This window comes from Indicator indicator, chromosome 25, assembly GCF_027791375.1.
Source record: "Indicator indicator isolate 239-I01 chromosome 25, UM_Iind_1.1, whole genome shotgun sequence".
Classification (NCBI taxonomy): Eukaryota; Metazoa; Chordata; class Aves; order Piciformes; family Indicatoridae; genus Indicator; species Indicator indicator.
In genome coordinates, this window is record NC_072034.1 from 16,505,710 (window position 1) to 16,533,413 (window position 27,704).

General features: G+C 55.0%; 2 protein-coding genes across 2 annotated transcripts in view; both read right to left on the reverse strand.

The window, feature by feature from the left end:
* The window catches only part of PKD2 (polycystin 2, transient receptor potential cation channel), a 33,147-nt gene extending 11,282 nt beyond the window's left edge, over positions 1-21,865 (reverse strand). Inside the window, exons 1-9 of the mRNA XM_054392340.1 lie at positions 21,448-21,865; positions 15,430-15,543; positions 13,218-13,351; positions 11,611-11,861; positions 8,647-8,871; positions 7,174-7,402; positions 6,072-6,242; positions 4,911-5,092; positions 2,644-2,764 (exon numbers count right to left, since the gene is read on the reverse strand). Of these exons, the coding sequence (XP_054248315.1) occupies positions 2,644-2,764; positions 4,911-5,092; positions 6,072-6,242; positions 7,174-7,402; positions 8,647-8,871; positions 11,611-11,861; positions 13,218-13,351; positions 15,430-15,543; positions 21,448-21,865 (1,845 nt within the window). The remainder of the gene's footprint in view (positions 1-2,643; positions 2,765-4,910; positions 5,093-6,071; positions 6,243-7,173; positions 7,403-8,646; positions 8,872-11,610; positions 11,862-13,217; positions 13,352-15,429; positions 15,544-21,447) is intronic.
* A 2,552-nt stretch (positions 21,866-24,417) lies between these two features.
* The window catches only part of SPP1 (secreted phosphoprotein 1), a 7,325-nt gene continuing 4,038 nt past the window's right edge, over positions 24,418-27,704 (reverse strand). The window contains exons 4-6 of the mRNA XM_054392403.1: positions 27,386-27,430; positions 26,087-26,323; positions 24,418-24,822 (exon numbers count right to left, since the gene is read on the reverse strand). Of these exons, the coding sequence (XP_054248378.1) occupies positions 24,418-24,822; positions 26,087-26,323; positions 27,386-27,430 (687 nt within the window). The remainder of the gene's footprint in view (positions 24,823-26,086; positions 26,324-27,385; positions 27,431-27,704) is intronic.

Consider the following 27,704-nt stretch of genomic DNA (forward strand, 5'->3'; position numbering starts at 1 on the left):
TGGTGAGAGCCTGGCAGAGGTTGCCCAGGGAGGTGGTGGAAGCCTCATCCCTGGAGGTTTTTGCAGCCAGGCTGGATGTGGCTGTGAGCAACCTGCTGTGGTGTGAGGTGTCCCTGCCATGGCAGGGGGTTGGGACTGGCTGAGCCCTGGGGTTCCCTCCAACCCTGACAATTCTCTGATTCTCAAGGCCACACATGCCCAGTCAGCAACTGCAAATTAATCTAGGTGACAGAGCTGGCCACAAGAATACCTGAGGAGTCAGATGAACTATCCAGCCCATAATAACCAGCACAAGCTCCAGGTTCTTACCTAGTCACACCTCTGCTTCCATTGGAGACTTAAAGATAGGAGCCCAAAAGCTTAAAAGCAGACATGTGGCACCTGTGCCACCAGCTGTGAGGAGAGGCACAGATCAACCTCCCTAACCCTGCCCACAGCATGGAGGGCACTTGAGCCATGCTCAACATGGAGCAAACAGGGCTGGGGCCAGGCTGGGAGAGTTGGAGCTGCTCAGCCTGGAGAAGAGAAGGCTCCAGGCAGAGCTCAGAGCTGCAGTTCAATATCTGCAGGGCAGCTGCAGGCAGGCTGGGGAGGGACTGTTCAGGAGGGGCTGTGGGGATAGGAGCAGGGGCAAGGGTTTGGAAGTGGAGCAGGGCAGGGGTAGGTTGGACATCAGGAGGAAGTTGTGCACAGGGAGGCTGGGGAGAGACTGGAACAGGCTGCCCAGGGAGGTGCTGGAGGCTCCATCCCTGCAGACATTCAAGGGCAGCCTGGAGGTGTCCCTGGGCAGCCTGCTCCAGCTGGAGCTGTCCCTGCTGCCTGCAGGGGGTTGGACAGGATCCCCTTGGAGGGTCCCTTCCAAGAATGCAAGCTGTGAGTCTGTGAAGCAGGCTCTGTGAGCAGCCAAGCTGTGTGCTGCATGTCTGAAGTGGGCTGCTGGAAGCACAGCCAGCCAGGCACTGGGGAGCTTGGAAAAACCAGAAGATTGGGTGGCACAGCACAGCTTCTCCTCACCAAAGGCTAGGGGCTGGCTGGCTGTGCCAAGCAGGCACTGCTCAGATCCCAGGGACACAAAACTCTGCATAAAGAAAATCACAGAATCACCCAGGTTGGAAAACAACTCAGGGATCATCAAGTCCAGCCTCTTACCTAACACCTAACCCCTCCTGACACCTACCCCATGGCTCCAAGGGCCACAGCCAAGCTTGGTTTGAACACCTCCAGGGATGGGGACTCCACCACCTCCCTGGGCAGCACATTCCATGGCCAATTACTCTTGCTGGGAAGAACTTTCTCCTCACCTCCAGCCTAAACAAATCACAAATCCACAAGGATGGTTGAGGGCCTGGAGCATCTCTCTTATGAAGAAAGGCTGAGAGCCCTAGGGGTGGTTAGCCTGGAGAGGAGAAGGCTGAGAGGGGACCTGATCAGTGTCTACAAATATCTGAAGGGTGGCTGGCAGGAGGATGGGGCCAGGCTCTTCTCAGTGCTCTCCTGTGAGAGGACAAGGGGCAGTGGACACAAACTGGAACCCAGGGTGTTCCACCTCAACATGAGGTGTTTGTTGCAGAAGCTTTTTCTCCACAAGCCCCTTTGAAGACTATGAGGATGATGAAGGGCCTGGAACATCTGATGAGGAGCCCTGGGGCTGGTTAGCCTGGAGAGGAGAAGGCTCAGAGGGATCTGATCAATGTCTATCAGTAGCTGAAGAGCAAGCAGCAGGGGTCAGGCTCTTTGCAGTGGTGTCCTGGGACAGGACAAGGACCAATGGACACAAACTGGAACCCAGGAGGTTCCACCTCAACAGGAGGAGAAACTTCTTTGGTGTGAGGTTGCTGGAGGCCTGGAGCAGGCTGCCCAGAGAGGTTGTGGAGTCTCCTTCTCTGGAGACTTTCCAGCTCCACCTGCATGTGTCCCTGTGTGCCCTGCTCTGGCAGGGGAGTCAGTCTCCAGAGGTCCCTCCCAAGCCTTCCCCTCCTGTGATTCTGTGAGTGTGTAACGTGCAGCACATGGGAATGACAGCAAGCACAGAATGCTGAACCTGCTTTAAATGAAGACCAAAACAAAACCAACATAAGCGGGGAGGGAGCAGCCAGGCAGGGAGCACCAGGCAGGGAGCAGCCAGGCAGGGAGCAGCCAGGCAGGGAGCACCAGGCAGGGAGCACCAGGCAGGGAGCAGCCAGGCAGGGAGCAGCCAGGCAGGGAGCACCAGGCAGGGAGCAGCCAGGCAGGGAGCACCAGGCAGGGAGCACCAGGCAGGGAGCAGCCAGGCAGGGAGCACCAGGCAGGGAGCAGCCAGGCAGGGAGCAGCCAGGCAGGGAGCACCAGGCAGGGAGCACCAGGCAGGGAGCAGCCAGGCAGGGAGCACCAGGCAGGGAGCACCAGGCAGGGAGCAGCCAGGCAGGGAGCACCAGGCAGGGAGCACCAGGCAGGGAGCAGCCAGGCAGGGAGCAGCCAGGCAGGGAGCACCAGGCAGGGAGCAGCCAGGCAGGGAGCACCAGGCAGGGAGCACCAGGCAGGGAGCAGCCAGGCAGGGAGCAGCCAGGCAGGGAGCAGCCAGCAACAGTCAGGCTGCAAGAATCAAAGAAGAAGAGGACCAGAGCCAGCTACCTGCCCACCCCTCAGAAGCAGAGGTGTACATACCAACAGAATGAAGAACATAAAGAACACAAAGGTGGTGAAATAAATGGGGCCCAAAATTCGATTGGCTTCCTCAACCTCTGTGAAGTTGAAGTCTCCCATAATGATCCTGAACTGAGTGAATCTTCAAAACAAAACAACAGAACAAAACACAGCCAGGAGTAAGGAAAAAAAACCAAAAAAAAAACCCCAAAAAACAACTCAAACACATCCAGGAGTGAAGAAAAAAAAGATATCCAACCCAAAACACATCCAGGAGTTAAGAAAAAAGGAACGCAAATTCATCTAGGAGTAAAGGAAAAAACAACTCAAAGACAGATAGGAGTAAAAAAAAAAAAATCACAACCAAACACATCCAGGAGTCAAGGAAAAAAAAACAAAACCGAACACATCCAGGAGTGAAGCTAAAGACAACTCAAACACACCCAGGAGTGAAGGAACAAACAACCCAAAGTCATCCAGAAGTAAAGGAAAAAACAATTCAAACACATCCAGGAGTTAAGAAGAAAACCAACCCAAACTCATCCAGGAGTAAAGAAAAAAGTAACCCAAACACATTCAGGAGTAAAGGAAAAACCAACCCAAATACATCTAGGAGTAAAGAAAAAAGTAACCCAAATACATCCAGGAGTAAAGGAAAAACCAACCCAAATACATCTAGGAGTAAAGAAAAAAACCAACCCAAATACATCTAGGAGTAAAGAAAAGAACCAACTCAAATACATCTAGGAGTAAAGAAAAAAGTAACCCAAATATATCCAGGAGTAAAGGAAAAAACAACCCAAATACATGTAGGAGTAAAGAAAAAAAAACAGCCCAAATACATCTAGGAGTTAAGGAAAAGAAAACACAACCAAACACATCCAGGAGTAGAGAAAAAAATAACCCAAGCTCCTCTAGGAGTAAAGGAAAAGAAAAAAACACAACCAAAGACATCCAGGAGTGAAGGAAAAGAAAACACAACCAAACACATCCAGGAGTAGAGAAAAAACCAACCCAAGCTCATCTAGGAGTAAAGAAAAAGAAAAAAAACACCACCAAACACATCCAGGAGTTAAGGAAAAGAAAACACAACCAAACACATCCAGGAGTTAAGGAAAAGAAAACACAACCAAACACATCCAGGAGTAGAGAAAAAACCAACCCAAGCTCATCTAGGAGTAAAGAAAAAGAAAAAAAACACCACCAAACACATCCAGGAGTTAAGGAAAAGAAAACACAACCCAAGCTCATCTAGGAGTTAAGGAAAAGAAAACACCACCAAACACATCCAGGAGTTAAGGAAAAGAAAACACAACCAAACACATCCAGGAGTTAAGGGAAAAACCCAACAAACCAATCAACCAAAGTGTTTTTGGAGCTGTGCAAGAAGTCCCCAACACTTACAGCCCTCTGGCAGCCTCTCTGGCTGAGAGGTCTGCACCCCTGCAACTCTTCAGCAGGCTCTGCCAACATCAATTCCTTAAGCTCAGCTCCAGCTACAACCAAACTCCTGGGCAAGGTGGTTTAATCCTGGCTTTCAGTCACAACTGATAATGGGGGCAACAGGAAGCAGAGCCAGCCTGGGATTGTCACTGGGAAGCTCCAAGGCCCACTCCCATCCCTCTCCTGCTCCTGCCTGTAGCACACACACCCCTCTCCCTTTGAAGCTGCCAAGGCTGGCAGAGGCTGTACAGCACCCTCAGCAGACTTCCTCTTCCTCTTCTTCTCTACAGGAAACTTTTTGCAGCACTGCTCCACTGTAAGGGGGCAGGGGAAGAGGGGCAAGAACCTGGTGAAGTACCTCAATGAGAATCAGGCTCTCTTGGACCAAATCAGAGGAAGAACTGATTCCCAACCCTCTATTAGGTCCTGTCCCTCTCCTGGATTCCAGCAGATACCAGTTCAGCAGTTGGCTGCCTCAGATGTGGACTGTGTGAGGCAAAGAGCTGCCCAGAGCAGCACTGCCCTGCACACAGCCTCTCAGTCAGCAGTAGCCCCTGCAGTGAGCCCATAACCCAATCAGAGTTACTGCTTTGTCTTCCTGGGACAAACCCCACACCACCTCCAGCAACCAAAACCTGCCCTTTTTTACCTCACTGACCTAAACCAGAGCTTAATCTCACAGCAGAGAGGGGTTTAACTAAAAATGGTCATCAAGAAATCCATTTTGCTGCTGAGCTCCATCAGCAGCCATCTCTGCTCATTCCGAGAGGCATCACAGAGTCTGTGCTGAGGTGACTTAACTCCACTCACCAGTGAAGACTCTGAGAAAGCCTTCTTGTACTCACATGCAGTCCTGGAAGGTGCTGAAGTCATCCAGCTGAGTGCCAAAAACAAGGTAGGCCAGCTGGGCATAGGCTAAGAAGATAATAAAAAACATAATGGCAAAGCCAAGGAGGTCCTTGACGCAGCGAGACATGGTGGAGGACAACTGGCTCAGGGTCCTGTTGAAGTTGATGAACTTGAAGAGCTGGAGGAAGGTAGAAACACACAACTGTAAGGACAAGGAAGGCAACTTCTTCACTCTCCAGCTTCTGGCACAGCTCTTTGCAAGAAGGCTGCAGAGGGACTGCTCCCACGCTGCAGGGAGGATTTGACACTGAGGATGCTGTCTGGTGGGACACAAAGGGTCTGAGGCAGCAGAGAGCTGAGCCTCTGAGGACAGGGCAAGGCTTCTGCAGGAGGCTGTGGATGGGAACAAATGAAGGAGGTGTGAAAGGGAGGGAGAAGGACATGGACCTGATGGAGAGGGTCCAGAGGAGGACACCAAGATGCTCAGGGGGTTGGAGCAGCTCTGCTATGGGGACAGGCTGAGGGAGCTGGGGGTGTTGAGCCTGGAGAAGAGAAGGCTGCAGGCAGAGCTCAGAGCAGCCTTGCAGTAGCTGAAGGGGCTCCAAGGAGGCTGCAGAGGGACTGTTGCCAAAGGCCTGCAGGGACAGTCCCAGGGGCAATGGTTTGAAATGAGAGCAGAGCAGATTGAGCTTCCAGGTGAGGCTGGAGAGGGCTGTGGGCAACCTGATCTAGTGGAGGATGTCCCTGCTGAGTGCAGGGGGTTGGCCTGGATGAGCTTTGGAGCTCCCTTCCAGCCCAGACCATTCAGGGATTCTAAGTCATACTGAATTTGACTGCAAATGCAGCTCCAAGAGCAGACTTCAAAATACATCACCTCCTGCTTGCTTTGAGGAAGAGGAGGCTGAGGGAGACCTCATTGCTGTCTACAGCTCCCTGAAAGGAGGTTGTGGAGAGGTTGGTGCTGGTCTCTTCTCACAGGTAATTAGTATTAGGACAAGAGGGAATGGCCTCTTTAGGGCAGGTTTAGCCTGGACATTAGGAAGAAGTTTTTCCTAGCAAGAGTGTTCAGGCATTGGAATGTGCTGCCCAGGGAGGTGGTGGAGTCCCCAAGCCTGGAGGTGTTTCAAGGTGGTTTAGATGCGGTGCCTTGGAGTTACCTTAATCCAGACAAAAAACACAGTGACTGCAGCAATGTTGTTGAACTGCATTTGCCAGTAGGCCAGAGGTTCAAAATTGGGGAAGGAGTTCTGATCTTCCAGCAGCTTCTTCAGGAGCACATCCACAGTTGATGTCCTGTAGATGCTGATTCCTATGGCTACCAGAGAGAGCTGGGGGCAAGAGAAACACACACAGAGTTAGAAAAGGTCATGAGGGGGTTCAAACAGCTTGGTTCAGCCACATACATCAGGTGAAGGTAAGACAGGAGGAACTCCATGTGCTGGTTGTTAGCACTCTTAGAATGTGAGCTTTAAGGAAGCTGTCCTGACAGAATCACAGAAACATTCAGGTTGGAACAGCTCCTCAGGATCCCCAAGTCCAACCACGAACCCTACTCTGCAAGGGTGACCCCAAGCACCACACCCAAACCACCTGCAAACACCTCCAAGGCTGGGGACTCCACCACCTCCCTGGGCAGCTCATTCCAGTTCCTGACTACTCTTGCTGGGAAAAAATGTTTCCTGATGTCCAGTCTAAACCTACCCAGCTGTAGCTTGAGGCTGTTCCTTCTTGTTCTGTCACTAACTACCTGTGAGGAGAGACCAGCACCAACCTCTCCACAAGGTCCTTTCAGGTAGTTGTAGACAGCAATGAGACCACAATGGCCAGGGGGAGGTTTGGAAGCTTTCCAGAGGAGACTCCACCTCTCTGGGCAGCCTGCTCCAGGCCTCCAGCACCCTCACACCAAAGAAGTTTCTCCCTCTGTTCAGGTGGAGCCTCTTGGGTTCCAGTTTCTTGCCCTCTGTCCCTTGTCCTGTCCCTGGGCACCACTGGCAAGACTCTAGCCCCAGTCTTGCCCTCCACAGCTCCTTTAGCTCTTGCTGAGCATTGCTCAGATCCCCTAGGGGGCTGCTCTTCTCCAGGTTCTCAGCCTTTGCACCTCATAGAGCTGCTTCAGGCCCCTCAGCAGCTTTGCAGCCCCTCTTGGACTCTGTCCAGCAGTTCCCTGTATCTCTGGAACAGGGGAGCCCAGAAGAACACTAAGATCTTCCACAAAGTGTATTTTGGAAAGCAATTTCATCCCCATCAAAGGTTCCTTACCACAATGATAAGGATATCAAGGCAATTCCAGAGGCTTCTGAAGTAGTGCAGTCTATGAATGTGAATTTCCAAGACCTCTTCCACCACATAATAAAAAACAAAAAGACAAAATGCCATCTCACAGGCTGCCAGGAAGAAATCCAAAGTGGAGATGTAGTGAATCAGCCTCACTGGCTGAAAGTGCCAAGAGGTTACAAGGCCTCCAGTTGCTGGAAACTCCACTAACAGCCTGCATTGAAAAAAAAAAAAAAAAGGGAGGGGAGGGAGCAAAGAAAGAAAAAAACAACATTTTCATGATGAAAAGCACTAGGGAAAGATGCTAGGGTTTGTTTATTCTGTTATTTCAATCATTGACCCAGGCAGAAGCCCAAAGGTGATTCAGAGAAGACATTCTGCAGGTGGAAACCTGACCACACACAGTTCCCAGGCTCCCAGGATGTTAGGGGTTGGAAGGGACCTCTGGAGATCTTCCAGTCCAAGCCCTGCCAGAGCAGGACCAGAGAATGCAGCACAGGGCACACAGGAACACATCCAGACAGGGCTGCAAAGGCTCCAGAGAAGGAGACTCCACAACCTCTCTGGGCAGCCTGCTCCAGGGCTCTGGCACCCTCCCAGTGCAGAAGTTCCTCCTCCTGCTGAGCTGGAACCTCCTGTGCTGCAGTTTCCATCCCTTGCCCCTTGGCCTAGCCCAGGGCACAGTGAGCAGAGGCTGTCCCTGTCCCTTCCTTCCTGCCCTCCAGCCCTCAGCTCTTGAGAGACATTGAGCAGATCCCTCTCAGCCTTCTCCTCTCCACACTAACCACCCCCAGGGCTCTCAGCCTCTCCTCCCCAGGCAGTGCTCCAGGCCCTTCAGCATCCTTGCAGCCCTCCCTTGGCCTCTCCCCAGCAGATCCCTGTAGATCCCTCCTGAGCTGGGGAGCCCAGCACTGGATGCAATATTCCAGGGGAGGTCTCAGCAGGGCAGAGCAGAGGGGGAGGAGAACCTCCCTGGCTCTGCTGCCCACCCTCTGCTGAATGCCCCCCAGGACCCCCTTGGCCTTCTTGCCACCCAGGGCACATTGCTGTGCCCTGCAGAATTTGCTGCCCACCAGCACTGCCAGCTCCTTCTCCTTGGGGCTGCTCTCCAGCAGATCCCCTCCCAAGCTGTCCTGCTGCAGTTCATTCTTCCTGCCCAGCTTGCAGGACTCTGCACTCATCCTTGCTGACCCTCAGGAGGTTCCTCTCTGCCCAGCTCTCAGTCTGTCCAAGTCTCTGGATGGCCTCACAGCCTTCAGGTGTCTCAGCCAACCCAAAACACTTCAGGACCATTCTGAAACCCTGACAGAAGGCCCTGGCTTCATCTTCACTTTTCTGTCTCCTTTATACAAGCCACACAGGGAACTCATGTCCCCAGAACAAAGCAATGCCACAAGAAAAACTCAAGCCTACAACCTGCCCTGTGTCACCTGCAGGCTGCCATGGTCCTGTCCTTACCTGACCACACAGAACAGGTTGATGTTTGCATTGTACACAGAGAAATCAATGAAGGCTGCTCTGGTCCCTCTGTCCAGCCACAGGTTCTTCTTCAGGCTTGCAATCTGCATAGCTGCCACTTCTCTGCTCCTTGAGAGGTCTTGGTAATACCCAGCCCCACTGTAGGTGGCAATGGAGCCCCAGTGGCTGCTGCCATTCAGATCCTTCTCAGTGGTGTAGGTCCAGCTAGTTCAGAAGCAAGGGAAAGACACAGGTCAGTCCTCTCACACCAGCTGAGCCTGACCTAACCCCAGGCTGGTCACTTAAAGCTGCTGGCAAGACAGACTTGTGGAAAGCTAAAGAAAGAGATGGAAGAATTCTTTGACTAACACAGCAAAATTAAGAGAGATCTTAGCAACAAAATTCTTGACACTGGCACAGGTTGCCCAGGGAGGCTGTGGCTGCCTCCTGCCTGCAGGTGTTGAAGGCCAGGCTGGATGAGGCCCTGAGCAAGCTGTGCTGGTGGGAGGTGTCCCTGCCCATGGCAGGGGGTTGGCACTGGATGGTCTTGAAGGTCCCTTGCAACCCAACCCATTCTAGGGCTCTGTCTTAATCCTGAAGAGAGAGCTCAGCAGCCCACTCCCACAGAATGTGGGTCCTCTGACAAAGAGAAGTGATTGGCATCTGTATAGAATCACAGAGCCACAGAACTGTCAGGGCTGGAAGGGAGCTCAAGGCTCAGCCAGTCCCAACCCCCTGCCATGGGCAGGGACACCTCACACCACAGCAGGTTGCTCACAGCCACATCCAGCCTGGCTGCAAAAACCTCCAGGGATGAGGCTTCCACCACCTCCCTGGGCAACCTCTGCCAGGCTCTCACCACCCTCCTGCCCAACAACTTCTTCCTCACATCCAATCTCAAGCTCCCCACTTCTACTTTTGCTCCATCCCCCCCACTCCTATCCCTCCCTCACCCCCTCCAAAGTCCCTCCCCAGCTTTCTTGGAGCCCCCTTCAGATGCTGCAAGGCCACCAGAAGGTCTCCTGGCAGCCTTCTCCTCTCCAGCCTGCACAACCCCAACTCTCTCAGGCTGTCCTCAGAGCAGAGCAGCTCCAGCCCTCTGCTCATCCTCAGGGCCCTTCTCTGGACACCTTCCAGCCCCTCCAGAGCCTTCCTGCAACAGAGGCTCCAGACCTGGCCCCAGAGCTGCAGGTGGGGTCTGAGCAGAGTGGAGCAGAGGGGGAGAATCCCCTCCCTGGCCCTGCTGGCCACACTTCTCTTGCTGCAGCCCAGGCTCTGCTTGGCTCTCTGGGCTGCAAGTGCTCACTGCTGGCTCCTGGGCAGCTTCTCACCCATAGCTACATTCTACTTCCTCACCCTTTTACAGTTTAACTCACACATCCTCCTCCAATATCCTCCATTTTTAGCCAAGGAGGACAACTCTGAAGCCCACTGCTGTAGTATCTGGAAGGGATTCCAAGGACCCTCTGCTCCAAACCCCCTAGGTCTCAGTGCAGCTGCAATCAGCTGGCTCAGCACCCTGGCAGGATGAGGCTCAAACTGTCCCATGGAGGGGACTCCACTGCTGCCCTTGGGAGATGGTTCCAGTGTCTGACTGTGCTCATGGGGAAACATTTTCCTCTAGAGCCCAATGGGAATGTCCCCAGCAGGACCTTGTCCCCATCCCCCCTTGTCTTTGCCATAATGTTCCTTGTCCAAAGGGAGTCTCCATCCTGCTGGCAGCCTCCCTTAATGTGCTGCTCCATGCTGAGAAGGTCTCCCCTCAGCCTCCTCATGGCTGTCCAAACCCAAACTCAAGTGGGTGAAGGGCACACTCCTCTCAAATCTGGTAAGGTTTCTCCACCAGCAGAGCTGGCAGCTGCTCTGGAATCACCTGGCTCTCACACAGGCACAGAACACATCCTGTTGGAAGAGACCTCCAAGCTCATCCAGTCCAATCCTCAACCCAGCACTGAAGGGTCAGCACTAAGCCATGTCCCTAAGCTTCAGGTCCACACACTTAAAGACCTCCAGGGATGGTGACTCCAGCACTGCCCTGGGCAGCCTCTCCCAATGTCTGAGAACCCTCTCAGTGCAGAAATATTTCCTGAGATCCAGCCTGAACCTCCCCCGGGGCAGCTTGGAACCATTTCCTCTGCTCCAAGGATACCAAGGAGCAGAGGCTGCTCCCTTCTCACTCCAACCTCCCTTCAGGCATCTGCAGAGAGCAATGAGATCTCCTTCAGTCGGAGCACCCCCAGCTCCCTCAGAAGACCATTCCAAGGTTTGGGAATCCTCTCAGTGCAGAAGTATTTCCTAACACCCAGCCTGAACCTCCCCTGCTGCAGCTCCAAACCATTCACTCTGCTCCTGTTGCTCGATACCAATCAGCATAGGCTGCTCCCTCCTCACTCCATCCTCCCTTCAGACAGCTGCAGAGAGCACTGATGTCCCCCTCAGCCTGAGCACCCCCAGCTCCCTCAGAAGCTCCCTCAGAAGACCATTTGAATGTCTGAGAACCCTCTCAGTGCAGAAATATTCCCTAACACCCAGCCTGAACCTTCCCTGCTGCAGCTCGGAACAATTTCTCTGGTCCTGTTGCTCGATACCAAGGAGCACAGGCTGTCCCCTCTCACTCCAACCTCCCTTCAGGGAGCTATAGAGAGCACTGAGGTCTCTCTCAGCCTGAGCACCCCCAACTCCCTCAGAAGACCATTCCAATGTTTGGGAATCCTCTCAGTGCAGAAATATTTCCTAACACCCAGCCTGAACCTCCCCTGCTGCAGCTCCAAACCATTTCCTCTGCTCCTGGTTGCTCGATACGGTGAAGCAGCAGCTTCCCCCTCCCCACTCCAACTCCTCAGCCTCCTCCTCTCCAGCGTGAGCACCCCCAGCTCCCTCAGAGGACAGAGCCAATGCAGAGCTGCCCCTGCCAAGCAGGTGGCTGCAGGCCAGCAGGAGGCAGGGCTGAGGAGCTCCACGTACGCCGTGCCGTTCCGCAGCCCAAAGGGAGCAGTGTCCTCATTGGCCACTGAGTAGACATCATAGCAGTCCTTGATTTCCTCCTTCAGGTCCTCAGGGATGGAGCAGGAGCCATTCCTGACTTTCAGCTGCCTCAGGCGAGGCACCCCCAGGAGCAGGTTCTCATAGTAGATGAAGCTTTTGTTCTGGGCCATGCTTTGGTTGTTGTACCACAGCTCCCAGTACAGGCCGTCCAGCAAAGGGCCCTCTGTGAACTGGGGAGGAAGAGACAAGTTTGGTTTGAGTGTTCCCAGGCTCCCAGGATGTTAGGGGTTGGAAGGGACCTCTGGAGATCTTCCAGTCCAAGCCCCTGCCAGAGCAGGACCAGAGAATGCAGCACAGGGCACACAGGAACACATCCAGACAGGGCTGCAAAGGCTCCAGAGAAGGAGACTCCACAACCTCTCTGGGCAGCCTGCTCCAGGGCTCTGGCACCCTCCCAGTGCAGAAGTTCCTCCTCCTGCTGAGCTGGAACCTCCTGTGCTGCAGTTTCCATCCCTTGCCCCTTGGCCTAGCCCAGGGCACAGTGAGCAGAGGCTGTCCCTGTCCCTTCCTTCCTGCCCCCCAGCCCTCAGCTCTTGAGAGACATTGAGCAGATCCCTCTCAGCCTTCTCCTCTCCACACTAACCACCCCCAGGGCTCTCAGCCTCTCCTCCCCAGGCAGTGCTCCAGGCCCTTCAGCATCCTTGCAGCCCTCCCTTGGCCTCTCTCCAGCAGATCCCTGTAGATCCCTCCTGAGCTGGGGAGCCCAGCACTGGATGCAATATTCCAGGGGAGGTCTCAGCAGGGCAGAGCAGAGGGGGAGGAGAACCTCCCTGGCTCTGCTGCCCACACTCTGCTGAATGTCCCCAGGACCCCCTTGGCCTTCTTGCCACCCAGGGCACATTGCTGTGCCCTGCAGAACTTGCTGCCCACCAGCACTGCCAGCTCCTTCTCCTTGGGGCTGCTCTCCAGCAGATCCCCTCCCACCCTGTCCTGCTGCAGTTCATTCTTCCTGCCCAGCTGCAGGACTCTGCACTCATCCTTGCTGACCCTCAGGACGTTCCTCTCTGCCCAGCTCTCAGTCTGTCCAAGTCTCTGGATGGCCTCACAGCCTTCAGTTGTGTCAGTTTGGTATCATCAGCAACCTTGCTGAGCAGACTCTGTCTGTCTGTCTGTCCCCTCATCAGTGTCATTGATGAAGGTCTTGAACAGGACCAGACCCAGCACTGATCCTTGGGGGACTCCACTGGGCACAGCTCTGCAGCTGGACTTGGCCCTACTGACCCAACACCAGAGTGTTGCCAGCACTGCTTTCCTAGATCTTCATCCCCTGGGTGAGTTAGAACTGCAGTCAGTCAATGACCTTTCTGCCACAAGGCCTTGCTCTTAGCTGTTTTCCAAAGCTATTCTTCAATCCTGCCCTACCCCTGCTCACCTTGGGTCTAAACCTTCCCACACTGTGCACCTGAGAGCTTCATGCACAATCCCAATCCCACTGATGGAAACAGACTCTACAGCTTCAACTACCAGCCTGGGGCAGCACAAAGCAATTCAGCAACAGAGAGAGGAAGACCTGGGTTTGGATTTACCTTCCAGAAGTCATCCATTGAGGACAGAGTTTTGAAATCAGTTTTCTCTATTTTTGATACAGGTGTCTCCAGGAAGAGCTGTGACATGACCCTGGTGTAATAATACATACTGGAACTCACTGTCCCATAAGTCACTGCAAAAGAGGTGGGAAGCAAAGAGAGAGAGGTAAAGGCATGGGAAAAAAAAAAAAAAACAAAAAGAAAAGCCAAACAACAAAACAAAAGAAAAGAAGAACCAAAAAAAAAACAACCAAAACCAAAAAGAACATTTTGCTTGGTTGTAGCTCTGTAGGACCACAGAATGGTTTTGGTTGGAAAAGTCCTTTGGCAGAGGTAGGGAAAGGTTGGACTCAATGTGAGTCCAACCATTCCCTACCTCTGCCAAGGCTGGGGCTGAGCCATGGCCCTCAGCACCACAGCTCTGCCTCTTCCAAACACCTCCAGAGATGGGCATTCAACCACCTCCCTGGGCAGCCTGGGACAGGCTCTGAAAACCCTTCCAGGCAAGAAGATTCTTCTAATCTCCAGCCTAAACCTCCCCTGAGGCAGCTTGAGGCCATTTCCTCTCCTCCTGTCACTCCTTCATGGGGAGAAGAGTCCAACCCCCATATTACTCTGATCTCCTCTCAGGGAGCTGCAGAGAGCAATGAGGTCTCCCTGAGCTCAGCCTCCTCTTCTCCACACCAAACACCCCCAGCTCCCTCAGCTGCTCCTCCCCAGCCCTCTTCTCCACACCCTTCCCCACCTTTCTTGCCCTTCTCCGGACCCCCTCTAGGACATGCACAGATTTTGCCCAGAAAAGTTGAAGCATCAGGACCCAACAAAAATCCTGCATGTCTGCCAGCTGTGGTTAAGACCCCAGAAGCAGAGGATCAGCAGTCTAGGCAGTTTCAGACCCTCAGGTCTCCTTCCCACCCCTGCCCTCCTCCTATCACTGCAGGCCTTTGGGAACAGTCCCTCTGTAGGCTTCAGGTACTCCTCACATCCAAGCTCAATCTGCTCTGCTCTCATTTCAAACCATTGCCCCTGGGGCTGTCCCTGCAGGCCTTTGGCAGCAGTCCCTCTGCAGCCTTCTTGGAGCCCCTTCAGCTACTGCAAGGCTGCTCTGAGCTCTGCCTGCAGCCTTCTCTTCTCCAGGCTGCACACCCCCAGCTCCCCCAGCCTGTCCCCACAGCAGAGCTGCTCCAACCCCCTGAGCATTTTCCTGTCCCTCCTCTGGACCCTCTCCATCAGGTCCAGGTCCTTCCTCTATTGAGGGCTCCAGACCTGTACACAGGACTCCAACTGAGTTCTCCTCAGAGCAGAGCAAAGAGGCAGAATCAGCTCTCTGGATCACCTGCTGATAGATCACTGCTGTGCTACAGTCAAAAACCCAAAGCAAACCATGGGAACAGGCAGGAAATGCTCACACATTAGACCTTTAAATTACAGTTTCTACCCAAACAAACTTGCAGTTCCGAAGAGCCAAAGACCAAAGAGCCATAGAAGAAGACCTCCCAGACCTGGTGGCCACCTCTAGCCTGACCCCAGAGGAGGGCCAGGAGAATGCTCAGAGGCCTGGCAGCCCTGCCCTGTGAGGAGAGGCTGAGAGAGCCTGGAGAAGAGAAGGCTGAGGGGAGACCTTCTCACCATGGAGCAGCACACTGAGGGTGGCTGCCAGCAGGATGGAGAGGTTCTCCAGCCCCCTGATCATCTTCATGGCCCTCCTTTGGACCCTCTCCATCAGGTCCATGTCCTTCCTGTGCTGAGGGCTCCAGAGCTGGATGCTGTGCTCCAGGTGAGGTCTCACCAGAGCAGAGTACAGAGGCAGGATCACCTCTCTGGATCTGCTGGCAATGCATCTTTAGATGCAGCCCAGGATGGGATTTGCCTTCTGGGCTGCAAGAGGAGTCCACCTTGTCTCCACACCTGCCCAGGAATTCCACATCCACATTCTTACAGGCTTTTTTCCAGCACTGGAGTAGGCTGCCCAGAGAGGTTGTGGAGTCTCCTTCTCTGGAGCCTTTCCAAACCCCACCTGGATGCATTCCTGTGCAGACTCCCCTGGGTGCCCCTGCTCTGGCAGGGGGTTGTAGCTGATGATCTCTGGAGGTCCCTTCCAACCTCTAAATGCCCTGTGACACTGTGACCCCTGGAACAACCTTTAGGGTGGAATCCCAGGGAGCAGCCAGCTGAGAAGTGGCTGTCTGAGTGGTGCTGGGGGGTTACTTACAGACACAGAGGACCAGGAGGAAAGCCAAGAACGTGAGAAGCTCCCGCAGAGCGCTCCTCAGGTACCTCTCTCTGCTGGTGTTGCTCTCTTCCATCAGCCTGGTCCCCCACAGACCTGGGAAGGAAAACTCACATCATGACCTGCACAGATGGCTGGTACCAGACACACAAGGGACACAGAACCACAGCACGGGTTGGGCTGGAAAGGACTTTTGAAGGTTGTCTGGCCCAACCCTCCCTGCAGTCAGCAGGGGACAGCTGCAACCAGAGCAGGTTGCTCAGAGCCCCAAAATACCTGACCTGGGATGGTTCCAGGGATGGGGAAGCTCCCACCACAGAATCACAGGATGGTAGGGGAAGTGTTTAAAAAGAGACTGGATGAGGCACTCAGTGCCATGGTTTAGTTGGTCAGAAGGTGCTGAGTGAGAGGTTCACAGGCTCAGAGGATGTTAGGGGTTGGAAGGGACCTCTGGAGATCATCCAGTCCAAGCCCCTGGCAGAGCAGGGGCACACAGGAACACATCCAGGAGGGGCTGGAAGCTCTCTAGAGAAGGAGAGAGCTTGGAGCAGAGTCCACAGGTGCTGGAGGGACACTGCCTGACCCTCCCTGCTGCTGGCAGGGCTGCATTCTGCTATCACAGAATCACAGAAGGTTAGGGGCTGGAAGGGACCTCTGGAGATCATCCAGTCCAATCCCCTGCCAGAGCAGGGGCACCCAGGGACAGCTTCTCCCAGTTTGAAGCCATCACCTCTCATCCTGGCACTCCCAGCCCTTGTCCAAAGTCCCTCCCCAGCTCTCCTGGAGCCCCTTCAGGTACTGGAAGGTTGCTCTGAGGTCTCCCTGGAGCCTTCTCTTCTCCAGGCTGAACAGCCCTAACTCTCCCAGCCTGGCCCCACAGGGGAAGTTCTGCAGCCCTCTGATCATCTTGGTGGCCTCCTCTGGACCCTCTCCAGTAGTTCAATAAAGGCTGCAACTTTACTCCACAGAATGGTCCTTCTTGAAGGCAGAAACACACCAAGAACAGTTTCAGTCACTAATAACAACAAACTCAACCAGTTCAGCCTCTAACCCAGCACTAGGTTGCACTAGCAACCCTCATAAAAAGGCAGAAAAACATCAGGGAAGAGAGGAGGAAAAAGGCTGGGCCAGAAAGTGAGCTGAGCTGGCCAGAGAGCCAAGTCCTGGCTCCCAACACATTACTCACCAAGAAGAAATGTGGTGAGCAGAAAACTTGGTGAGCAGAAACCTCTGCAAGCTGCAATCCTGTCCTATGAGAACATTGCTAGCAGGCAGGGAAGAGGGAACAGAGTTAGAGAGGAAGGGAAAAAAGCCTCCCAGAGCAGCTGCAGAGATCATGCAATGGTCTTGGTGTTAACCCTGGAGCTGCTTGAAGGTTTCTTGAGCTGCATGTTAACAGCAGACAGGTCCAGCAGTGGCTTCTTTGCCTTTCTAGAGCCCTGCTGTAGATGCACCACAAGCAGGGCTGGCAAGCAGGGAGGGATGGAAGTTGCCATCTCCTGCAAGCACCATGGCATTTCCAGCCTCAATTGAGCATTTTCAGTTCCTGCTTTTCCAGTTGTTCAGCTTTGGGCTAGAATTTATCTACTTTCCATTTCTCAGCCAAATCTGCAGCCTAACCATTCTCTCAGGCTCATTCCTCAGCCCAAGTAGCTCAACCAAGGAGTAGATGAACTCAGGTATCAAAAAAAAAAAAAATCATCAACAAATGCAAAATAAATAAAATCATGGAATGAAAGAATGCTTTTCATTGGAAAATACCTCTAAGCTCATCCAGTCCAGCCATTCCCTTCCTCTACCAAGGCTGGGGCTAAGCCATGGCCCTCAACACCCAGCTCTGCCTCTTGCAAACACCTCCAGGGATGGGCATTCAGCCACCTCCCTGGGCAGCCTCTGCCAGGCTTTGAGAGCCCTTTCAGGGAAGAATTCTTCTCATGTCCAACCTAAACCTCCCCTGGGGCAGCTTGAGGTCACCTTCTCTCCTCCTGCCACTTGTTCCTAGGGAGCAGAGCCCAAGCCCCACCTGGCTGCAGCCTCCTCTCAGGGAGCTGTAGAGAGCAATGAGGTCTCCCTGAGCTCAGCCTCCTCTTCTCCACACCAAACACCCCCAGCTCCCTCAGCTGCTCCTCCCCAGCCCTCTTCTCCACACCCTTCCCCACCTTTCTTGCCCTTCTCTGGCCCTGCTCCAGCTCCTCAAGGTCCTTCTTGCACTCAGGGCCCCAAAACTGAAGCCAGCACTCAAGCTGTGGCCTCCCCAGTGCTGAGCCCAGGGGGACAACCATGATAAGGTCCTGCCCATACCTGTCAAGTGATCTCTCCCTGTCCTTGCCTTGACCCATCAGCCATGCCTTGTAATTTCTCCTCCCCATCCCACTGAGGGTGAGGTATGAGCCAGCAGCTACTTGGTGCTTGGCTGCTGGCTGGACTTAAACCATGACACCTCCACCCAAAACTGGACACAACATTCCAGGTGAGGTCTCTGCCCTAGTGAGGCCTCTCCTGGAATATTGCATCCAGTGCTGGGCTCCCCAGCTCAGGAGGGATCTACAGGGATCTGCTGGAGAGAGTCCAAGGGAGGGCTGCAAGGATGCTGAAGGGCCTGGAGCACTGCCTGGGGAGGAGAGGCTGAGAGCCCTGGGGGTGGTTAGTGTGGAGAGGAGAAGGCTGAGAGGGATCTGCTCAATGTCTCTCAAGAGCTGAGGGCTGGGGGGCAGGAAGGAAGGGACAGGGACAGCCTCTGCTCACTGTGCCCTGGGCTAGGCCAAGGGGCAAGGGATGGAAACTGCAGCACAGGAGGTTCCAGCTCAGCAGGAGGAGGAACTTCTGCACTGGGAGGGTGCCAGAGCCCTGGAGCAGGCTGCCCAGAGAGGTTGTGGAGTCTCCTTCTCTGGAGCCTTTGCAGCCCTGTCTGGATGTGTTCCTGTGTGCCCTGTGCTGCATTCTCTGGTCCTGCTCTGGCAGGGGCTTGGACTGGAAGATCTCCAGAGGTCCCCTCCAACCCCTACCATCCTGTGATTCCACACAGCACCTTTACTACAGCAGCTTTAGCTACTCTGGCCTAGAAGCACAAACCCTGCAGGTCAGCTATCAGCAGTAACCAGAGACAGACCAGCCACCACCACCAGTGCACACTGACTCCTTTGAACAGCAAAAGGCAGCTTTGCTTCACAACCAGTACTAAAAACTGCCTTTTTTTTTTGCCCTTTTTTGCACTGTAAGAACATGAAAACTTTGTCCCACTGCACACTTGATCAATGCAGCTTATTAATACTTAATTGCATGCAGCGGACACCTGATGGATAGGATTACAACCAGTACTGTGAGGAGAGAACAGAATGGATGGTTTTAGGCAGCAAGGCAGGCAAAGGATCTGTCTGTCTGTCAGAGCAGGACCAGAACATCTTCAGCAACATCTCCCTGATGCTTCTGGTAATGCCAGTAAGTAGCTTCTGAGCCTTCAGCAGCATCTGAAGGGGCTGTGGTTTGCCCAGCTGGCCCTTCAGAGCCCTCCCTTGGGGTATCACAGAATCAAAGCATGGTAGGGGCTGGAAGGGACCTCTGGAAGTCATCCAGTCCAACCCCCCTCCCAAGGCAGGGCCACCTGGAGAAGGTCACCCAGGAACACATCCAGGTGGGTTCTGAATGTCTCCAGAGATGGAGACTCCCCCACCTCTCTGGGCAGCCTGCCCCAGGGCTCCCTCACCCTTACATTACAGAAGATCCTCCTCATGTTCAGATGAACTTCTGATGTTCCACTCTGTGCCCTGAGCCCTTGTCCTGTCCCTGGGCACCACTGAACAAAGCCTGGCCCCATCCTCCTGACCCCCAGCCGTGGAGTATTGATCAGCATTGATCAGATCCCCCTCAGGCTGCTCTTCTCCAGGCTAACAGCCCCAGGGCTCTCAGCCTTGCCTCACCAGAGTGCCCTCAGCAGCTTTGTAGTCCTTTGCTGTGCCCTCTTCAGCAAGTCCCTGTCCTCCTTGAACCAGGGAGCCCAGCAGTGGACTCAGGATTCCAGATGTGGCCTCACCAGGGCAGAGCAGACTGCTGTGCTGATGCTGTGATAGGCAGGTGCAGCACTCCAGAGAATTCATGGGTGAGAAGAAGCCTTTTTTGAACATAGTTCCATTTTCCTGCAGGTTTCGAACTACAAAGATCCTACAGCTAAAACCCTCCAAGTGTGATGCTGACATGAGGTTGAAGGAGGTTTCTCACAACCTTGAATCCAAAGCACATCCATCACTGTCTTTGCTGTGTCAAATCATCCCTGGACAGGGCCAGCTCAGCACAGAGTTGATGCAGCAAGCCTAGAACCACAATCCCAAAGGTTCAGCTGATGTCCTTCTGCTCCAACCTATGTCCCTGGTCACCAGCTGTGCATCAACAGGCAGCTCCCCAACCACCCAAGGGCAGCCCTAAGGCACTGTGCAATACTGCAGAGAAGCAAACATGAATAATTCCCCTCTCCAACAATCCCACTCTGAGGATGACTGCCCAGAGAGGTTGTGGAGTCTGTGTCTCTGAAGGCATTCCAAACCCATCTGGATGTGTTCCTGTGGGATTGAGTCTGCATGATCCTGCTCAAGAAGGGGTGTGGGATGGGGGTTGGCCGAGATGGTCTTCAGAGGGGTCCCTTCCAACCCCCTCACCAGTTTGTGGTTCTGTACAAAAGAGAGAAAGACAAATACTCTGCTCTGCCTTTCCAAATACCTGGGGTGTTGGATCAGCAAAGCCACCTGTAACTCAGGAGAGTCAACACAGCACACTGCAAGCAGCCAGAACTAAGACCTGGGGGACAGAGAGCTCTGTGCTGCAGAGGGAAGGAGAGAAAGAGAAAGAGAGAGAGAGGAGAGTGAGCATTTGGTGTGCTGGAGGGGGATGGAAATCAGAGCAGAGATCAGAATGTGACCTGCATGCAGAGGTGGGGACACAGACAGCAGCAAGCACAGGTGGGGACAGGGGGAAAGAAGGGAAGAAGAAGAGGTAGCAAAGTGGGGGGTGGGTGGAAAGGGCAAAAAAAGGATTCCAGAAAGCCCACAGGCATTCCCCTGGGTGACAGCCTGCAGGGAAAGGCAGCCCAGGGATAGGTGTGGGGAGGCACAGGGAACCCTGCTCTGCCAGGAAGAGTGAGGGCAGGGGTGACAGAGGGAAAGGGGAGGGAGGAGGACAGAAGGAAGACAGAGGGACAGGAGCACAGAGAGCAGGGGGACGGGGGGCACAGAGAGAGAAGGGGCATGGGGAGCACAGAGAGGGGGGCACAGAGAGAGCAGGGGGACAGGGGGCATTGAGAGGGGAGCACAGAGAGAAGGGGGATGGGGGGCACCGAGAGGGGGGCATAGAGAGAGCAGGGGCATGGGGAGCACAGAGAGGGGGGCACAGAGAGCAGGGGTATGGGGGGCATTGAGAGGGGGGCATAGAGAGAGGAGGGGGATAGGGGGAACCGAGAGGGGGGCATAGAGAGAGCAGGGGGATGGGGGGCACCGAGAGGGGGGCATAGAGAGAGCAGGGGCATGGAGGGCAATGACAGGAGGGCACTGAGGGGGGGGCACAGAGAGCAGGGGGATGGGGGTCACCGAGAGAAGGGAACAAGGGGCACTGAGAGGGGGGCACCGGGAGAGCAGGGGCACAGGGAGCACCGACAGGAGCACAGAGAAAGCAGGGGCATGGAGGGCACAGAGAGGAGGGCACCGAGAGGAGGGCACCGAGAGCAGGGGGATGGGGGGCACCGAGAGAGCAGGGGAACAAGGGGCACCGAGAGGGGGGCACCGGGAGAGCAGGAGCACGGGGAGCACCGACAGGAGCACAGAGAAAGCAGGGGCATGGAGGGCACAGAGAGGAGGGCACCGAGAGGGGGGCACCGAGGTGGGGCACAGAGAGCAGGGGGATGGGGGGCACCGAGAGAGCAGGGGAACAAGGGGCACCGAGAGGGGGCACCGAGAGAGCAGGGGCACGGGGGGCACCGAGAGGGGAGCACCGAGAGAGCAGGGGCCAGGCTCTCACCTCGCAGCCGCCGCGCCAGGCGCTTGGCCCAGGCCCCTCCGCGGGGCGCGGCGCCGTCGGGCGGCAGCTGGTGGCGGCTCGGCACCTCCGTCCCCCCGCGCCCCGCCGCCGCCGGCCGCCGCCCTGCCCGCCGCCCGCCGCCTCCCGGCCCCGCCGCGCCGCTGCCCAGAGACGACGAAGAGCCGGCCGCGGGGCTGCCCCACTCCACGTCCATCATCTCCAGCACCGGCCCCGCCGCCGCCGCCGCGGCTCCCTCCTCCTCGGGCTCGAAGCCCGGGTTGTCCCGGCTCCAAGCCTGCCGAGAGCAGGCGGAAAGCGGCGGCGACGGCGGCGGGCAGGAGCCGGCCCGCGCCGCCTCCCCCAGGCGCTCCAGCTCCAGCTGCTCCCGCCCGCGACGGCAGCCCCCGCTGGCCGCCATCAGCCCCTCGCCGCCGCTACCGCTGCCGCCGCCCGGGGCGGGCCGCTGCTGCCTCCCGCCCTTTGCCCGCCCTCCAGCGCCGGCTCTGAGAGCCCGGGGCACGGAGGGAAGTGTAGTTGCCGTGGTCCTGCCTCCCCGCCAGGAGCCCCCGCTTGGGCCTTCTTCCCTTCTTCCCTTCCCGTGCCCTGCGAGCGGGGCGCAGACCGTGAGGCGGTGCTGGAGTAGCGGCGCAGGGGCCGGCACAGAGTCACAGAACCACAGAAACAGTCAGGTTGGAACAGCCCCTCAGGATCCCCAAGTCCAACCATTGACCCTGCTCTGCAAGGGTCACCCCTAAACCATAGCCCCAAGCACCACAGCCAAACCACCTGCAAACACCTCCAGCCTTGGGGACTCCTCCACCTCCCTGGGCAGCACATTCCAATCCCTGACCACTCTTGCTGGGAAAAATGTTTCCTAATGTCCAATCTAAACCTGCCCTGGTACAGCTTGAGGCTGTTCCCTGTTATTGTATCACTAATAACCTGTGAGAAGAGACCAGCAGCAACCTCTCCACAACCTCCTTTCAGGTAGTTGTAGACAGCAATGAGGTCTCCCTCAGCCTCCTCCACTCCATCCTAACCATCCCCAGCTCCTTCAGTCACTCTTCAGATTTATTCTCCAGGCCCTTCACAGCTTCCTTGCCCTCCTCTGCCCTGGCTCCAGAACCTCCACATCTCTCTGGCATTGAGATGCCCAGAGCTGAAGCCAAGCACTCGAAGTGTGACCTCCCCAGAGCTGAGTGCCAGGGGACAGTCCCCTCCCTGCTCCTGCTGGACACAGCATTGCTGATCCCAGCCAGGGGGTTGCAGGCTGGCTCACTGCTCACCCTTGGTGAAAGCAGGGGGAGGCCCCTCAGAGGGGTTTTATCAACTCAAGAAATCATAGGGAAATAATCTGTGTTATTTTTAAGGAGAGGAGATCTGCTGCCTCTCTACAGTTCCCTGAAAGGAGGATGGAGCCAGGTGGGGGTTGGTCTCTTCTCCCAAGTATCAGGTGATGGAAAGAGAGGAAACGGCCTCCAAGTTGTGCCTGGGGAGGTTTAGGTTGGACCTGAGGAACAATTTCTTCATAAAAGGAGCTGCCAGCCCTTGCCCAGGGAGGTGGTTGAGTGCCCAACCCTGGAGGTGTTTCAAAGAGGCAGATCTGATGTGCTGAGAGCCATGGTTTAGCCCCAGCCTTCAGAGGTGATGTGCTGAGGGACATCACAGAAACATTCAGGTTGGAAAATCCCCTCAGGATCACCAAGTTCAACCATGAACCCTGCTCTACAAAGGTCACCCCTAAACCATAGCCCCAAGCACCACAGCCAAACCACCTTCAAACACCTCCAGGGTTGGGGACAACACCACCTTCCTGGGCAGCTCATTCCAATCCCTGACCACTCTTGCTGGGAAAAAATGTTTCCCAGAAAGTCTAAACCTACCCTGGTACAGCTTGAGGCTGTTCCCTGTTATTCTATCACTAATTACCTGTGAGAAGGGACCAGCACCAACCTCTTCACAACCTCCTTTCAGGGAGCTGTAGACAGCCAGGAGGTCTCCATCAGCCTCCTCCACTCCAACCTAACCATCCCCAGCTCCTTCAGTCTCTCCTCACCACATTTATTCTCCAGGTCCTTCCCAGCTTCCTTGCCCTCCTCTGCCCTGGCTCCAGCACCTCCACATCTCTCTGGCATTGAGGTGCCCAAAGCTGAAGGCAGCACTCCAGGTGTGACCTCCCCAGAGCTGAGTGCCAGGGGACAGTCCCCTCCTTGCTCCTGCTGGACACAGCATTGCTCATCCCAGCCAGGATGCCTTTGGCTTTCTTGGCCACCTGAGCACTGCTGGCTCCCCTTCAGCTGCTTGTCCATCAGCACCCCCAGGTCCCTTTCTGCCAGCAGCTTTCCAGCCACACTGCCCCAAGCCTGCAGCACTGCTTGGGGTTGTAGTGACCCAAGGGCAGGACCTGGCACTTGGCCTGGTTGAAGCTCCTCCTGGTAACGTTGGCCATAGATCCAATCTATCCAAGCCCCTCTAAACCCTGGTTTAGAAGGCTTGGACTCAATAAACTTAAAGGTCTTCTCCAGCCAAAATACTTCTTTGATTCTAAAGCTCCACAGACAGTCAGAAAGCTCCCCCTGCCCCAGCCCCACACACAGTGATGCAGCCTGCAGGTAGAGGGTTTTGTGGCTTTATTTCAATCCACTTACAGCAAAACACAGCTGGCAGTACAGAGCAGGGTGGCAGAGGGGCAATGCCCACTCTGACAGCATTCATCTCACTTCCCCTGTGCCTCTGCCACCCACACCCTGCCAGCTCAAAGGGCTAGGATCATGGTTAGGGTTTAGGGTTAGGGTTTAGGGCTGGCACTACTGGCAGCCCAAGGGGAGGCCACCGGGTAAAGAAGCTGCCCCGAGCCCAAACAAATCACAACATTTACACTTACCCCAAATGAAGCACCCCCCACCCCCCACCTCAGCTCCCCTTGGGTAGGAATTAAAACAGCAGGGAAAGGTAACTTCTGCCTCCCTTTCAAAGGGTGACCTCGTTGGTTTCGATGCTGTGGCGATCCCGAGCATCCTCAGCACTCTCGGCTGTCTGGTTGCTGTTGTGGTCCGGAGTTTCGGGTGAGGCAGGGCTCTCCCTGCTCTCCAAGCTCTGCCGGCTGTCCTCTCTGGCTCCCGAGAGAGCTTTGCTGTCGTCTGCCGCCTCCTGGCTGTCGAATTTCTGCCGGCTCTCATTCTCCGTGCTCCGGTCCCGCTGCTTGCTGTCCAGCTCGCTGCTGGCCTGCCCATGGCTCTTGCCAGCCCACTCCTCACTGATGGTCTTCTTCCTCAGGGAGCGAAGGGCATCAGAATCCTCCCGGGAGAGAACCTCTTGCTGGCTGTCTGCATCCAGGGTGCTCTCATCCTCCTCGGTGGCGTCATAGGCAATGAGCTGTGTCAGAGAGAATCACAGAATCACAGAATTAACCAGGTTGGAAGAGACCTTCAAGATCATCCAAGTCCAACCTAGCACCCAACACCATCTAATCAAGTAAGCCATGGCACTGAGTGCCTCATCCAGGCTGGTTTTAAACACCTCCAGGGATGGTGACTCCACCACCGCCCTGGGCAGCACATCCCAAGGGCCAATCTCTGTCTGGGAAGAATTTCTTCCTAACACCCAGCCTAAATCTCCCCCTGCACAGCTTGAGACTGTGTCCTCTGCTTCTGTCACTGCTTGCCTGGGAGAAGAGACCAACCCCCACCTGGCCACAACCTACCTTCAGGTAGTTGTAGAGAGCAATGAGGTCTGCCCTGAGCCTCCTCTTCTCCAGGCTAAACACCCAGAGCTCCCTCAGCCTCTCCTCACAGGGCTGTGCTCCAGACCCCTCCCCAGCCTTCTTCAGCAGACCCCTCAGATTTTGTGTGTGCCAGCAGTGCAAAGTGCAGTGGTGCAAAGCTTGCAGCAGCAGGCTGCAGCTCCTGCCTTGGCACATTGACAGCCAGCAAAATTGACCTGGGGTATCCAGACAAAGGAAATGCATTCACAGGATCACAGAATGCATCCAGGTAGGAAGAGACCTCCAAGCTCAGCCAGTCCATCCCTCGACCCAGCACTGAAGGGTCAACACAAAACCATGTCCCTAAGCACCAGCTCCACACACTGCTGAACACCCCCAGGTGACTCCAGCACTGCCCTGGGCAGACCATTCCAATGTCTGAGGACCCTTTCAGTGAAGAAATATTTCCTAACACCCAGCCTGAACCTCCCCTGGTGCAGCTTGGAACCATTTCCTCTGCTCCTGTTGCTCAACATCAAGGAGCAGAGGCTGCCTCCTCCTTGCTCCAACCTCCCTCCAGGGAGCTGCAGAGAGCACTGAGGTCTCCCTCAGCCTCCTCTTCTCCAGCCTGCACACCCCCAGCTCCCTCAGTCCCTCCTCTAGCCCAGGGGCTCCAGACCCTTGTTGGACAGGATCCAGCCTCTCAGTGTCCTTCCTGGAGTAAGGAGCCAGAGCTGAACACAGCACTCAGGATGTGGCCTCCACAGTGCTGAGCACAGGGGAATGGTCACCTCCCTGCCCTTTCCTTTCCTTTCCTTCTGCCGACTTTCCCCTCCCCACTCCTCTTTCAAACTGACTCCCATGAGACACCAATTCCACTTCCAAGCTCCCTGCCCTTTCCCAAGCACCTGCCTGTCGCTGCTCAGGGCTATTCACCTTTTGAGCAGCTTTGCTGAGTTTGCTGGACTTCAGCAGCCTGGCTTTTGCCCTCAGCCTGTAGGCCACGCTGTCACCTCTGCCAGCAGTGTCACTCTGGGTGAAAGGAGGGAAAGTCAGTGCGATGTCCGTGGGGAAAATGGTGGTAACCTCATCGGACTCATCCGTGTCATTGGAATCGTCGTCGTCGTCACCATCCACATCCTCATGGCTCTTGCTCCAGACGTCAGGGATCTGCTGGAAAACATTTGGCATGCATCAGGCCAAGGAGCACCTGGGGCAGATGTGCAGCCTGGTTTCCTGCCCTGGTGTACTGTTGTTAAGGGTTGGGTTGGACTGGATCCCTCTTTCCCCCCCAATAACTTCTCTTAGAATCTGCCCCAAAGAGCAAATTCACCCCGCTCAGAGTGGAATTGGATTTACAAAAGAAGCTAAATGTGAAAGTACAGAAGGTGATAAACATGCACAAATTGTATTTACTTATCTATCTATGTCTCCATATCTCCATCTCTCTATATCTTGCTCTCTCTTTCCATCTCTATCTCCATCTCTCTCTCTCCCTCTATCTCCATCTCTCCATCTCTGTCTCCATCTCTCTCTTTCTCTCCATCTTTATCTCCATAGGAGCATGTCCCCTATGAGGAGAGACTGAGAGCTCTAGGGCTGTTTAGTCTGGAGAGGAGAAGGCTGAGAGGGATCTGCTCAATGTCTCTCAAGAGCTGAGGGCTGGGGGGCAAGAGGAAGGAAGGGAGAGGCTCTGGGATAGGCCAAGAAGCAATGGATGGAAACTGCAGCACAGGAGGTTCCACCTCAACAGGAGGAGGAACTTCTGCACTGGGAGGGTGCCAGAGCCCTGGAGCAGGCTGCCCAGAGAGGTTGTGGAGTCTCCTGCTCTGGAGCCTTTGCAGCCCTGTCTGGATGTGTTCCTGTGTGCCCTGTGCTGCATTCTCTGGTCCTGCTCTGGCAGGACTGGAAGATCTCCAGAGGTCCCTTCCAACCCCTAACATCCTGTGGTCTTTATTATAATAAGACCTCTGAGGAGTCTACCCCTCTTGGACTTTTCAAATCCTCTGGCAAATTCTGCTGACAACTAAAAGTTCAGTTCTAAACTACAACAACCATTGAGGAGCTGCACACACAGATTGCTCTGCATTTCCTCACCCTGCCTGAAGCTTGCTTTTGTTTGTTGGTGCTGAGATGTTACCACAAGGAGCCCCATTTGGCTGAGGGAAGTGAGTGCTGGTGCTCACAGGCTGTACCACAGCACTCAGGGGGCACTTGGCTGTTCAGAACACTTACCTGGTGCACTGAAACATCCACACTTTCCTCTGAGGAGTAAAGGGTCTGAAAGAACACAGACCTCACTGTGAGCACACAAAGCTTGCACAGGAGAGCTGCTCAGCATGCTGAGGGTTCTTTAAGCACTTAATCATGGAATGGGTTGGAAGGGACCTTGAAGATCATCCTCCTGTCCTGAGCTGCCAGTTCAGCAGATGCTTTCCAAACCCAAAGATTTTTGCATCCCAGTCCTGCTGAAAATGTGCCCAGGAAAGTAAAGGAAACTGACTTAGAGGGGAAGGAAAGGGAAAGCAGCTTCTGTAGGGGAAGGAAAGGGAAA